General features: G+C 50.2%; 1 protein-coding gene across 3 annotated transcripts in view; it reads left to right on the forward strand.

The window, feature by feature from the left end:
- The window catches only part of HIP1R (huntingtin interacting protein 1 related), a 37,325-nt gene extending 27,890 nt beyond the window's left edge, over positions 1-9,435 (forward strand). For 2 of the 3 annotated variants that reach the window (XM_049804950.1, XM_049804951.1), the window contains 20 exons: positions 63-135; positions 503-686; positions 761-849; positions 1,151-1,267; positions 1,736-1,837; positions 2,077-2,271; positions 2,526-2,673; positions 2,996-3,082; positions 3,390-3,500; positions 3,883-4,019; positions 4,794-4,904; positions 5,030-5,088; positions 5,414-5,444; positions 5,577-5,639; positions 6,091-6,191; positions 6,824-6,929; positions 7,775-7,898; positions 8,057-8,118; positions 8,307-8,495; positions 8,586-9,435. In XM_049804950.1, the coding sequence (XP_049660907.1) occupies positions 63-135; positions 503-686; positions 761-849; positions 1,151-1,267; positions 1,736-1,837; positions 2,077-2,271; positions 2,526-2,673; positions 2,996-3,082; positions 3,390-3,500; positions 3,883-4,019; positions 4,794-4,904; positions 5,030-5,088; positions 5,414-5,444; positions 5,577-5,639; positions 6,091-6,191; positions 6,824-6,929; positions 7,775-7,898; positions 8,057-8,118; positions 8,307-8,495; positions 8,586-8,609 (2,113 nt within the window). In that variant the 3' untranslated portion in view covers positions 8,610-9,435. The remainder of the gene's footprint in view (positions 1-62; positions 136-502; positions 687-760; positions 850-1,150; positions 1,268-1,735; positions 1,838-2,076; positions 2,272-2,525; positions 2,674-2,995; positions 3,083-3,389; positions 3,501-3,882; positions 4,020-4,793; positions 4,905-5,029; positions 5,089-5,413; positions 5,445-5,576; positions 5,640-6,090; positions 6,192-6,823; positions 6,930-7,774; positions 7,899-8,056; positions 8,119-8,306; positions 8,496-8,585) is intronic. The other variant, XM_049804953.1, reaches the window with a different exon arrangement.
- Positions 9,436-13,087: the final 3,652 nt, after the last annotated feature.

Here is a 13,087-nt window from a genome sequence, read left to right on the forward strand (position 1 = left end):
TCTAGCAGTGGCAGAGGTGGGGTGGCCGCTGCCACATGAGACCAACTTGCCTTTCTCCACAGGGATGCGCAGATTGAGAGCCTGAAGAAGGAGGTGGACATGCTCCGTGCAGAGATGGAGAAGATTAAACTGGAGGTAAAGCCTGGCCGGGGAGCAGCCAATGTGGGAGAGCAGGGTGGGTTTTGGTGCTGTAGCATGGAAACCCTGATGGGATGCAGTAGGAGCGGGGTCCTGGCACCCAGCACTGTGTTTTGGGGCCTCTCCCAGTGCCAGGACCTGACTCCTGATGGAGATGGGGTGGGGGCATGTGTGACCTGTCCCTTGCTGTCCAGACCGGCTGTTAGCAGCAGGGACAGAGTGGCTGCAGGGACCGAGGGGAGAGCTTTCCTATGCATTTCACAGCTGCTTTGCCCAAATCACAGCCAGGCACCTGGATAGGGATGCTGGGGAGGGCAGAGTCATTGCTGGTATCGGTGCCCAAGTGCCTGATGGTGTCCCGCAGGCGCAGCGGTATATCATGCAGCTCAAGGCGCAGGTGAACAGCCTGGAGGGTGAAGTGGAGGAGCAGCGCAAGCAGAAGCAGAAGGCGCTGGTGGACAACGAGCAGCTGCGGGATGAGCTGGAGAGGCTGCAGAGGGCAAAGCAGGACAGCGACAGGTCCCAGAGGCTCTGCGCCGAAGCGGAAAGTAGGTGCCCTACAGCGTGTGTCGGCTGCGGGGTACCTGTGCCACGATTGCTGACGCTTTCTCACCCTGTTCAGAGAAAGCCAATGCCACCGAGATCCGCTACACGAAGCTGAAGGAGAAGCACAGTGAGCTCATCAACACGCACGCCGAGCTCCTGAGGAAGGTAACGCTGCTGCCTGTGCCAGGCAGGAACCAACTGCTGCCTTTGTTCCTCAGCCACCGCTGGTGTGGCTCGTGCATGCCCAGCCCCACCTCGTATTGGTCCCATCGTCCTGCACCCAGGGATCTCTGAGCACCGGGTGAGGGGCACCCCTTGAATTCATGTCCACGGATGGTCAGTGTTTTGGATGCTGTGAAAAAGGCATCTCCAAACTACTCTTCCAGCCAGAATTTGGGCAGAACGAGCATGGCGGTGGCGAGGGTCCCTCCTCGGAGTGCCCAGTAATCCTCGTGTCCCCATGCAGAACGCCGACACTGCCAAGCAGCTGACAGTCACGCAGCAGAGCCAGGAGGAGGTAGCACGTGTCAAGGAACAGCTGGCGTTTCAGGTGGAGCAGGTCAAGCGGGAGGCCGAGATGAAGGTAAGCCACCATGGTCCCAAGTCTGGCCCCACCAGCCTGGCACTGAGCCCTTCCCAGCCTGGGGAACGTGGTGGCTGTGCACAATTTGGGTGCAAGGGGTAGGGGTGGTTGTTGGTATCCGTCCCTGGTCTGAGAAGGAGTTGCCCTGGCTCCTCAGGAGGGTGTTATTTAATGCGTGCGTCATTCCTTCTTGCCCAAATCTGCCATTTTGTCCCCCAAGAAAATGCCATGGTACAGATTGATGGTTTGGGTGCTTTTGTTCTCCGGGGCCCAAGCTAGGGGCTGCTCCCAAAATTCCTGCTCTGGGGAAAGGAGCCCTTTCAGGAGACTCCCGCACGGAGACCCTGAAAACCTCTTCTGCAAAACATGGCCGGGCTCGTTCCCATCATCCTGGCTGTGTGGCGGTGCTGAGTGGGGCCAGAACACGTTTGCAGCAGCTGAGTCCCCAGCATGGGTGTGTGGTTGCAGCTGGAGGACCAGAGTGTGCAGATGGAGCAGCTGCGGCAGGAGCTGGACGCCCGGCGGGATGAGCTGGACCAGGTGCAGCGCTCGCTCAGCCACGCCAAGCAGGTACAATGCCGAAGGTGCAGGATGCGCCCAAATCCCCATCACAAATCCCTGTCATGCAAGACAGCGTGCCTGCCACCACTGCCAAGCCAGCGGTGCAAACAGCAGCCCAGGGAGCAGTCATTGGGCTGAATGTGGGTCCACCCCATCAGTGTCATGAGTTGGGCATGTCCTCAGCTCCCCCCTGCGTAACTGTTGGGCTCGCAACCAGGTGACAAGGGGTCTCCTGGCCCCACTGGCAGGCAGGCGTGGAGCTCAGTGCCCAGGTTGAGGCCCTGCATGCCGAGAAGGAGGTGCTGAGGCGGTCAGTGAGCGAGAAGGAGTGCGAGGTGCTCTCCACGCGTGGCCTCATCGAGGAGAAGGAGCTGCAGCGGAGCCAGGAGGTGGACAAGGCTACAAAGGAGATCCGCGAGCTACAGGGCAGGCTCCTGGAGAAGGTACAGTGCTGGGTGGAGAGCCTACTGCCCCTCTACTCGCTGGGGCAAGATGTGTTGGGGGGGGCTTGGGGGGTGCTGAGCAGTCAGGGGGGCTCAGCCGAGCCATCACTGATGTAGCTGGTGGGATATGACTTGCAGCAGCAATAATGGGATGCTCGGGTCTAATCCTGCAAAGGGACTCTCGAGGGATATGCTGGTGATGGTGGGGTCTTGTGTCCCAGTTGTGCCGCTCATCTGTTTCTCCCGCCCCACAGAGCAACCAGGAGCAGAGCCTGCAGCAGAAGCTCTTGGATGAGCAGTTTGGCATCCTGCAGGAGACGGTGCGGGAGGTGGAGGACATCCTCCGTGACGCGGTGGCCAAGCTGGACGACCCATTGCATGTCCGCTGCACCAGCTCCCCAGGTACGTCCCACGTGACCACGGGGGCTGCAACCCGCAGTCCCTTCTCCCTCCAAGACAGATGACATTGCATTTCAGCTTCCCCCAGGCGTTTTTTCCTACCAAACATCATGCCCAAGGAGGTTAGGGTCAGACTTCCCAGGATTGAATTTTTAGCTCTGCTCTCAGCACTGTTTTGCTCAGATTTTACTGCTGTTGCCTGGCCAGAGCTGCGAGGACCTGAGCTGTCTTGGCTTCCACTCAGTGGTACCTCCTGCAGTCAGCACTCATGCTCATTCAGACACTCGGCAGCCTGACCATGCTAATGAAGCTAAATTTGTTGCAGATTACCTGCTCAGCCGGGCGCAGGCGGCGCTGGAGTCCACAGACGCCCTGGAGAACGGGCACGCGCAGTACGTGGCCTCCATGGCAGGTACCTGGGGCTGGGGACCGGTGGCATTGCTTGCACCTTGCTTTTATTTTTATACATCCAGCAGCCCCCGGCTGCTTGGGGGCTGTTGGCAAGCATGCAATGCCCTGGTGATGGGAGGACATGGGGGATGGAGTTGGAGGGTCCCCGTGCCCTCATTCAAGGAGCACACTGCAAGCTGGAGGGGTCAATACTGACCTCTCCAAGTCCTTGTACTGATCCTTGGGTGCCTTCGAGGGTGGGTTACAGCCCCCAGGGCACAGCCAGTAGTGCCCTGGGCTGGCAGCGCCTAACTGTGTCCTCTCGCCAGCAGACGCCGCAGGGCTAGTGGGGGCTCTGGCCCTCTTCGCACACCTGATGGCCGACACCATTGTGAACGGCAGCGCCACGTCCCACCTGGCTCCCACCGACCATGCTGACCGTGAGTGCCGTGCATGGATGCAGCAGGTGTTGGGAGGGGGGTTTATGCTCTTGGGGCTTGTTTTTGGGGTGGCTGTGCCAAAGCCGCTGCCACCAGGGGCTGGATATCGGGCAGATCTATACAGGGGCTAGCATGGTCCCCCCAGCTCCCCATGCTCCCCTTCCTGACATTCCCTCCTCTCCAGTGCCCCTTCCTGGGCCAGGAACATAGCTTTGCTCCTGGAATCTGATTTATGCTCTTTAAGAAATTTGCTGGATGCCACAGATGCTCAGCACCATCTCCGTGGCCGAGGGGAGGAGAGAGAGAGGAGGGTGGCAGGGCTGGGATGAAGGGGGACCCCTTGCCCAGTGAGGGGCCCAGCACCAACCCATCCTCACCCCAGGGCTGATGGAGACATGCCGGGACTGTGGGCAGCAGAGCCTGGACTACCTGGGTGAGCTGAAGGACAAGCAGAAGCTGGGGCATGCCAAGCTGGGGGATGTGCGGCAGGCACTGCGGGGGGTCCTGCAACTGGCCCAGGTAGGAGATGGAGCCCAGTGCACCCACCTTCCCACCTGCATCTGGCAGGGTGGGTTATCTACCAGTATTGCTATTTCGTAAGCGAAAAATCAGCAGGCAGTTAATGTAGAAGGACATTGCCTCCATTTGTCAAGGCAGGATGTTTGCTCACAGACTTCTGGCTGCACCTTGATGGACAGCTTTTTAAAAAATAAAAATCAAACCATAGCTTTCCCCATTGTCCAGAACTGAAATTGGAGATACTGGGTTGGAGTGAGCACTTTGGGGTGGTTGGTCACCCATACCCACAGGTTCCGGTGCTTTCCTTGAGCCATCTGAGCTTCATGTGCCAAAGACCCTTCCTGGTGCTGCATGGAGACAGTCACCCTCAGATCAGCTGAAATCTTTCAGCCCAGTAATCCCTGCAGAATAAAACTTCCCAACTTTAAGATATTTCTTCTCATGAAGCCCCCATTAGTCTTTTCCATTAAACTGCTGTTAATTCAAAGGCTGTCAGCTCTCTGGAGGCCTGCCCTGCCGAAACTGCTCCTGTGATCAAGTTTTGTCACCTTGATTTGAGACGTTTCTTACCTCTGAGGTCCCTGTGCCATGTTTGCTGCAACTTGGTGGTACATGGGCCTTCACCCTCATGGTCTGCAGAATACTGCTCCTGCAGCTTTATTTGTTTAGGGGGAAAAAAGGAGTTGGATACCTTGGTTTGGTGTTATTCCTTACAAATATTCCCTTCTCTCCTTCTGCCTAAAACCTCCTGGCGGCTGTTGCCTCCTCTGGCAGGAGCTGAGGCCCAAGAGCTTAGACATCAAGCAGGAAGAGCTGGGGGACATGGTTGAGAAGGAGATGGCCTCCACCTCAGAGGCGATTGAGGATGCCGTCAGGCGCATAGAGGTGAGACGAAGCTGCAGGATGGGACATTTTGGTGCCTTGGGGCAGCAAAGCATCCATCTCTCCTCCACCCTGCTCGCCCTCGCAGCAACGTGGCGTCCAACCCTTCCTCTTGTGTTTCCCAACAGGAGATGATGAGCCAAGCCAGAAACGAGAGCTCCGGTGTTAAGCTTGAAGTGAACGAGCGGTAAGTTTTGAGGGGCAGCATGTGACAGCCGCAGGCAGGTTTCTGTCCCGTGCCCATAACCTGCTGGGCTGTGCTCTGCTCCAAAGCCCCGTGTGCAGCCTGGTGCTGCATCATCCTGATGCTGACCATGAAATTCTCATTAAAAGGGTGGACCTTTCTCTTGCATGGTTAAGCCAATTGTTCACAGCTGCTTTGTGGGCTGCTTAGAAGTAACCTGCAGGCTGGCTGGTCTCCAAAAAAGACCCATTTTCTAACTGAGGCCAAAGCCTGCTTCCCTGGATGCGGCATCAGAGGTCACTGAACACTATCTCTTGTTTCCGTACAGGATTCTGAACTCCTGCACGGACCTAATGAAGGTCAGTACTGCAGAAATCTATCATCTGGGGTGTCAAAGACTGTGCAAAACTGTAACTTCCCACCATTGGCAGCATTAATCCTTCTCTATAAAATCCCTATCAAACACCAAAACCTGTTTTGCTTCGTTGCAGGCTATTAGACTTCTTGTAACGACATCTACAAACTTACAGAAGGAGATAGTAGAAAGTGGCCGGGTAAGTCCTCCGCTACATTCGTCTCTGCACCAACATGATATACAGGACAATTTCCCACAATTTGCAGAAACACCTGCTGAATTTTGTGCTTTCCCATGTTAGCAGTACTCTGGCAGTCTCGCTTGCTGGAGTTGGGCTGCCCAGCCCTGTGCTCTTTGCACACATCGGTGTCACCTTTGCAAAGTCCATCTAAAGAAGATGGCCCAAACCTGTGTGTTTTAAACCCAGCCCAAATTCACTGGCTGGGGTCTCCAAAGCTAGTTTTCTTGATGCGTATTTAAGCAGGCCAGTAAGAGCGGCCTGAAGGGCACAGAAATGCTGCCAATCCCTTGCATTATGACTTATATATGAATTTATATATTGTTATATTTTATATGGATATTTTTTGTGGATTTATATATTGTATATTAGAAACAAGTTAATACAGGCCATAATATTCTCATAACAACAGGGGGCAGCAACAACTCAGGAGTTTTATGCCAAGAACTCACGCTGGACCGAAGGTCTGATCTCTGCCTCCAAGGCGGTGGGCTGGGGAGCCACACAGCTTGTGTAGGTACCCCTGCGACCTCTCCCACGGCTACTGCAGGAGGCTTCTCTCCAAGCATGGCTCTGCATGCTTGCACCCGGGGCTGGCCCATGCTTCTCCATCAGCCTGTACCCTAAACTGTCCCGCTGCTGAGTCTGCACGGAGCATTATTGCTAGTACTTTAAAGAGCATCGTAGCCTGGGTTGGACCACCGGCTACAAAATCAGTCACTGAAATAGGGACTGCCAGTTCTTCCCTGTTTGCAAAGTGTGAAAGTTGCTACAATCAAATACTCCACGTCCTGGTTCCTGTTCAGATGGTCACGGATGGGATGGTTGGGATCAGGGCAGGGAATCCCCATGCCCGTGCGGGAAATGTGGGCGTCTTTTTGGACAAAGCTTAAAAAATCTCATCCACTTCATTACAGAAATACAATCCTGCTTCCATTGATATTTCACACCCATCTAAAACTTCTGGATCTGGGCTTTGAGTACCTGCTTTGTAAATGAGCTTTAAATAATTACAGGCAAAGCTGCTGGCTCAAGGTCTGATGCTGAATTCTAAGGGTATATAGCAGGAGATAAATACTCTGCACTTGCTTCATAGTGCATGGTGAGTACGTCTAACATGATCTCCCTTCTGACCTGTAACGCAGAGAGTCAGCAGACAGAGTTGTCCTGCATACGGGCAAATATGAAGAACTGATCGTCTGCTCCCATGAAATTGCTGCCAGCACGGCCCAGCTGGTGGCTGCCTCCAAGGTGAGTATCCCAGCAAGATCATCTGCATACAGCTCATCAAGTTTTAAGTCATTTTGTTCCCATACTGTTGTCCCACGGATGCTTTTGGGCAGTGGTGCATGGCTGTCCTGTCAGCCAGTCCTGCAGCCTCCTCCCAGAGCAGGGAGGAAGGGAAGCTCTTACTATTTTCAAGTCAGTCTGTGATTTTAATCCATGTGTCTTCACCTGCATTAATATTCCCACACCTAGCAGGGCTTGCCTTGGAAATGAAGATGTGTAAAACCTCCTGTCTTCCTCCTGTCAAGCTGATTATGTAAAGAAAATGTTGATAACTAATGAGAAACCCCAAATAAGCAATTGCAGGAGCCAGCATTGAGAATGATGGATTTTTGGTCCTTGCCACCTTTCCTATTTGTGTGGGTGAAAGTGATGGGTAGAGGTTTCAGTGGGCAAATGTGGGTGCAGATGGGGGGGGAGGAGGACCCGTACTGCTTTTTACAGCACATGGTTTTAAAATTAAGGGCATGGTTAAAAAAAAATATAGCTCTGTCTTCACTGATTCTGCTTATCCACGTGTGCTCAGCTCAGGTGGGAGCAGAGCTGGTTTGGTGTCCTGGGGCTGAAGGGCCTTGCAGCAGGGGTCACCTTGTCTGACTGTGATGGGATCATCAAGAATAAATGTGTCCATCTGTCCATCTGTCCTTTCTGCCCCCAGGTTTTCACGCCTAAGGACCATTCTGACGTGGTGTGCTCGGTGTCTCTGCTCTAACGCAGAATATGGCTGCCTGGGGGATCCCTCAAGCCAGCGAGCACCCGTGTGGTGGTGCCGTGGCAGGGACCCATAGCCACCCCCGTGCTCTTTGCAGGTGAAAGCCGAGAAGAGCAGCAGGAACCTGGCCCGGCTCCAGGAGTGTTCACGCAACGTCAATGAGATGGCAGCCAACGTGGTGGCTTCCACCAAGTCAGGGCAAGAGCAGATTGAGGAGAAAGGTGAGGTTTTTGCAAGGAAAGGGGAGGGGGAAAAAAAAATACCCAAATCCCTTCCTGGCCTGACGAACACCCCGAGGTGCCCATCTGGCTTTGCTTTGGCACATGAGGGTCCTCTGCAAGGGGTGCGCTCAGCGAGGACCCCCCATGTTTCTCCACAGACACCATGGACTTTTCGGGGATGTCCCTCATCAAGCTGAAGAAGGAAGAGATGGAAACACAGGTACATCCATGAGGGTGGATTTGGTGCTGCCGTCTTTGGGCCAGACTGAGGTCCTGATCCGGACCTGCACATGGCAGGTTCCCTTCTGCCCCTCCACTCCCCAGCATGGCGCTAGGGATGGCAGGGCGGGGGGGGGGATGATCATGCCCCCAGGGTGCACAGGAACCAAGTTGGCTGTTTGGGTGCAGGTGAAGGTTCTGGAGCTGGAGAAGCGTCTGGAGGGCGAGCGGGTGCGCCTGGGCGAGCTGAGGAAGCAGCACTACGGCCTGGCCGGGGCCTACGAGGCGGCGGAGGAGGGGGAGGCGAAGCCGGCGCCGGCCCCGAGGCGAGGCATCCTCAAGAAGCCCCCCTTGGCCCAGAAACCCAGCCTTGGGGAGGTAGGGTCCCCAGGGGGTAAATGTACATGGTGGGGTGCGTTCACAGCACGAGTGACTGATATTTCATTTTATTCCCCCTTCTCCTTTCAGCCTGAGCGAGACGCCGGCCCGTAGCCACCTCACGGGGTGACCTTCTAGCGGGGGCTGGCTGGGTTTTCAACAGATCACGTTGCCTTCGCGCTGGTGTGCCTTCATGCGCAGGGGTCTCCTCACCACCCGGCCTGGAAAACTGGATATTTTTTTAAAAAATACTTCTTTTTTTGTTTTGTTTTGTTTTTCTTCATTTGATTCCTATCCGTAGAGCAGGGGGGCTTCTGCCTGCTCCCCAAGTGGCATGGGATGCCCTCCCTCCTCCTCCTGGCCTGCCAACTGGCTCTCCTGGTTTAATTTAATTTGGAGTTCGTTTGGGTTGAAATTTTTTTTTTAAACTTTATCAGCACTAGAAGTTTTCAGTAAATGTAGCTCTCTACTGCACTGCTCAGACCCTTTCAAAGAACTGAACTGTTTTTGAAGTAGGAAGCTGTTGGGCTTTTCTTGCCATTTTTTTAAATTCCCCTTTTTCAGCTTGAGGAATAATTTGACTTTGTTTCGGCTTGGGATCAGCCCTCAGCAGAGAGGGAGACGTTGGCCTTAACCGGCGCGAGGAACAAGGCTTTTGTAAGGGGAAAAGCAGTTACTGGCACACACTGGCAATAATGATACAAACTTTTTTTTTTTTCTTTTCTATTTTTTATTACTACAGCAATGTCAGGATCAGTTGCATTACATTTTATATTTAAAATAATTAGCAGAATTAAATCTAACCGTGGCCTGCGGGAGCCAGGGGATAGAGAAGTCTGCAGCAATAAGGAATTACTGATGTGGAGAGACACAGGGGCAGCTGTATCTTCCCTTGGAGCTACTACCACGATGTAGATTATTAAAGAAGCAATATTTAAAATGGGTGTTGTGGTGCTTGGTCAGCTTGTTGGTGGGGAGGGGGCCACTGCTAGGGCCATGGTTGAAGCAAGCCAGCCCCAAATTGCAGGGCAGAGGCCAGCAATAAAGTGCCTTGAAGATAATTAGCTAAAGCACCATGGTGGTGGCATGTGTGGGAGATGGATGTGTGACATGGCTCTGTGCTGCTGACAGGTGAGTGCATGGGTGGAGGGGGTGGGAGGAGGGTGTAATATCTCTCAATATATAGATGTGTGTGTGTATGTGTATACACCCACGTATGTATAGATACAGCTATTCAGAGGGGTGTGTGGATATACATATTTGTACATATACAAATGTCTGTGTATATATATATATACACACACACCCTATGTATATGCACAAGTTGACACACAAATATATATATATATCTTGCTCTATAGCTACCTAGCTATAGCTATACAGAGCTACGTATCAAATGTTATATTGTGTATATCTTGCTTTTCCCTCTATGTACTTATGTAATGGTATAGCTACACCTATCTAGGTCTATACATGTGTATCTATATCTACACATATGTATCACTCTAGATAGAGGTGCTATAGTCATGTCTATATGCATCTAGGCATATATGTGTATGTATGCACATATATATAGATATACATCTATATAGCTAGTCATCTATCTCTATGTATATATGTGTGTGCATCTCTATATATGTCTGCATATATATATTTTATTTATATTCCCCTGCCAAAACAAAAAGCATTTACGTATATGTATATGGCTGTATTTATTTATGCAGTTGTCTGTCAGTATGGCTGTAGTGCTAAAGCAAGACCAGCCCCCTGCCCAGCACAAGCAGCTCACCAAGGCAGAGTAGCACATTAATTTCTGCAGCATATAATCACCACAGGGCTCTTACTGGCAGCCAGGGTGACTGGCAGCCTTACTGAAAGTAAGTAGCTTAAATAAATAAAAAGCAATCCAGCCACAGCAGCATGAGTGCAGCATCAATGCTGCCTTCCAGCTTCCAGGGCAGCTGTTACCTGCAGCCTCACAGCTGCTCCTCATAACCACTGGCACACACCTGCAACATTTTCTCTGTGATTAACTGGGACTATCTGCAGGGCTGAGTGTCACTGCACCTCTTGGTGCAAGTTGGATACACCCATGAAACGGTAAGACTGAAGCATCTGGAGCTCAGCAAGAATGCCCATGACAGGGTGAACACAGCTCCCTTGTATTTAAGAGGAGATTTGTGAGGATCCTTTTGAAAAAGTCTAGAATTAGCGTTTTCATCCTCCAAAACATTCCTCAAATTTCATACAAGCCACAGTAAAAACCATGACTTTTCATTCCTATGATTAACAATAGGCTATAAAGCAGTTAACTGGAACTGTAAGTTGCTATCTCAGGAAAACACATTTATAAGGTATTTTATTACTTATTTTAGTTACATAGCAGTCTCATGATGACCTAAGATTTCCAAGGTTACACGTCACAAAACAGACTACGTTTTTATGAGCTACAGGCAGTGTAGCAAGCAACAATTCTAATTCCCCAACCAATTTTATGTATAAGGTGTGTACCATATTAAAAGGCTTTGGCATTAATACTGGTATTACTGGCCAAGGCAAGCAGCTGGTCTAATCCTGCAAGTTACATTGAGAGCATCTCCAACCCAAAGATTTACATCCTTCTCAGCCTTTCCATTAAGCTACAGAGAACTTCTTATCTACAGCAGAGGAGAGCTGGGAGAGGGTTACCCAGCCACATCCCTTGGGTGACCGCTGTCACATCGAGTGACAATATCTATCAAGATACAGCAGCAATGGCGCCCAGCTCCATACTGAGTTTCATTTCAAGAAACCTTTTCTCTTGGTACAAGGAAGCACTTTCTGCAATAGCTTGCCATCTATTTATAGATAGTGATAAAGATGATCTATTTGCTGGGAGACTGACATCATCCTAACCACTCACTGCATTAGATTTTGTAATGGAAATACTGATTAATCAAGAATGCTAACTTTTAAAATCTCACTACTGTAAGTCTAGCCACAGATATATTTAAAGAATTCAAAAATAAAGTAAAACGTGGCTTTAAGAATGATGCTATGGGTAAATGTAACTTGTTGAACACCACTGCTGTTTCACTATGATTTGCTTAAATGGATACTTACAGAGGCTGCAGGTAAAACAACCCAGGCCAGCACATACAAAGTCTCAAAAAATAACAGCAAAAATAAAAACAAGCTCCAAAGGCCACTTAAAGTATAACCCATGTGCTAAAGTAATTTTTATGCCAAAATTAAGTTTACTGTCCAGTCTAAGATTTTCTTAACTCCTACACTTTTTGGAAAGTATTTGCTATTCGTAGCAGAAAAAAAAATAATCACTACTGCAAACTATGTATGCAAAGGTTTATTTTAAGACTCTGTCAAGACATCCTGCTATACAGGATCCAATTTGTTAATGACTTTTAAAGATCATTATTTTATCTGTGGAGAGAGGAAGATGTTTAACTTGATGTGCTACTGAGAACAAATTTTACTCAGCACCTGTAACAAAAGCAATGGGAAATAACCAAGCAAAAGTTGTGAAATATTATGTTCTGCTACCTTCCACCAAGGTTAGTACAGTACAATTTATTTTTCTTGAAGCAGCTTTCAAACAGCCTGTTGTCAAACCCCTCCTTTCCCCACCCTTTGGCTCCCTCAAGCAGCCAAATCTCCAGTAACCACAAATTAGTTTGAACATGAGCACACAAAGCAGCCGAAGTTCAGTAACAGCATTGCTACAGACAGCAAAGTTTACAAAACACAAGTCTCTCTTAGATCACTGGGGAAAAAAAAAAGTCCATTGAAATCAAGCACACGAATAGAAAACACTACTGTTACATGCTCTTGGAAGTCAGGTAAAAACAGCTTCCGTAGAAGTATGGTTTTAAGAGCCCTTAATTAAAGCCATGAGCAGCAACCACCCATTTGCAAGGTAGGATATTTCCCTTCTGTGCCTAACCTGCCCATAGCAGTGACTAAGGCAGAAGTTGCATGCATCTGGGCAGTATTATTTTTAGCAACAGTACTTCCTGAATAACCCCATCAGAAAAATGACTTGGGAAATACAGAAATATCAGCTAATGCAATCATTTAACAGATGCCTCATAGGTATGCAGGTTTACATCAAAACAGAAAAATACAAAGATGGCACGTATTCCCCTTACAAACCACCTATCACATCTGGTAGCACGAGACAACTAATACACCAGCCCAAAGGACATTATTACATTTTCACATTTCTCCACAATCAGCATTTTTTCCTCAACCAGGTGGTCTCGTTCCAGTGCTGAGAACTGCAGTCACTTTGTCACCTCCCCTCCTCTATAGGATGCGGTTGACTTCTTTCAAGAGTAATGAATCTCTCAGAAATTAGCCCATCCCAAGCAGTGGTGGCTAGAATAATGTGCAACTTTAAGGGCACATAGCAAGGTGTGGAATTAGCTTATGTGGTGAGAAGAAACATTTTTAGCTTTGAAGGAAAAAATAATTCCTACTCATCATCTACAAGAGTGCAGAAAAAGCACCCTTGAACAGGTTGGAGATGGTAAGTAGCACTAAAAGATACCCTTTAGCTTACAGCAGGATCCAGGGTTCAAGGTATGCACCAGCAA

Source organism: Accipiter gentilis, chromosome 7 (assembly GCF_929443795.1).
Source record: "Accipiter gentilis chromosome 7, bAccGen1.1, whole genome shotgun sequence".
In the NCBI taxonomy this organism is placed as follows: Eukaryota; Metazoa; Chordata; class Aves; order Accipitriformes; family Accipitridae; genus Astur; species Astur gentilis.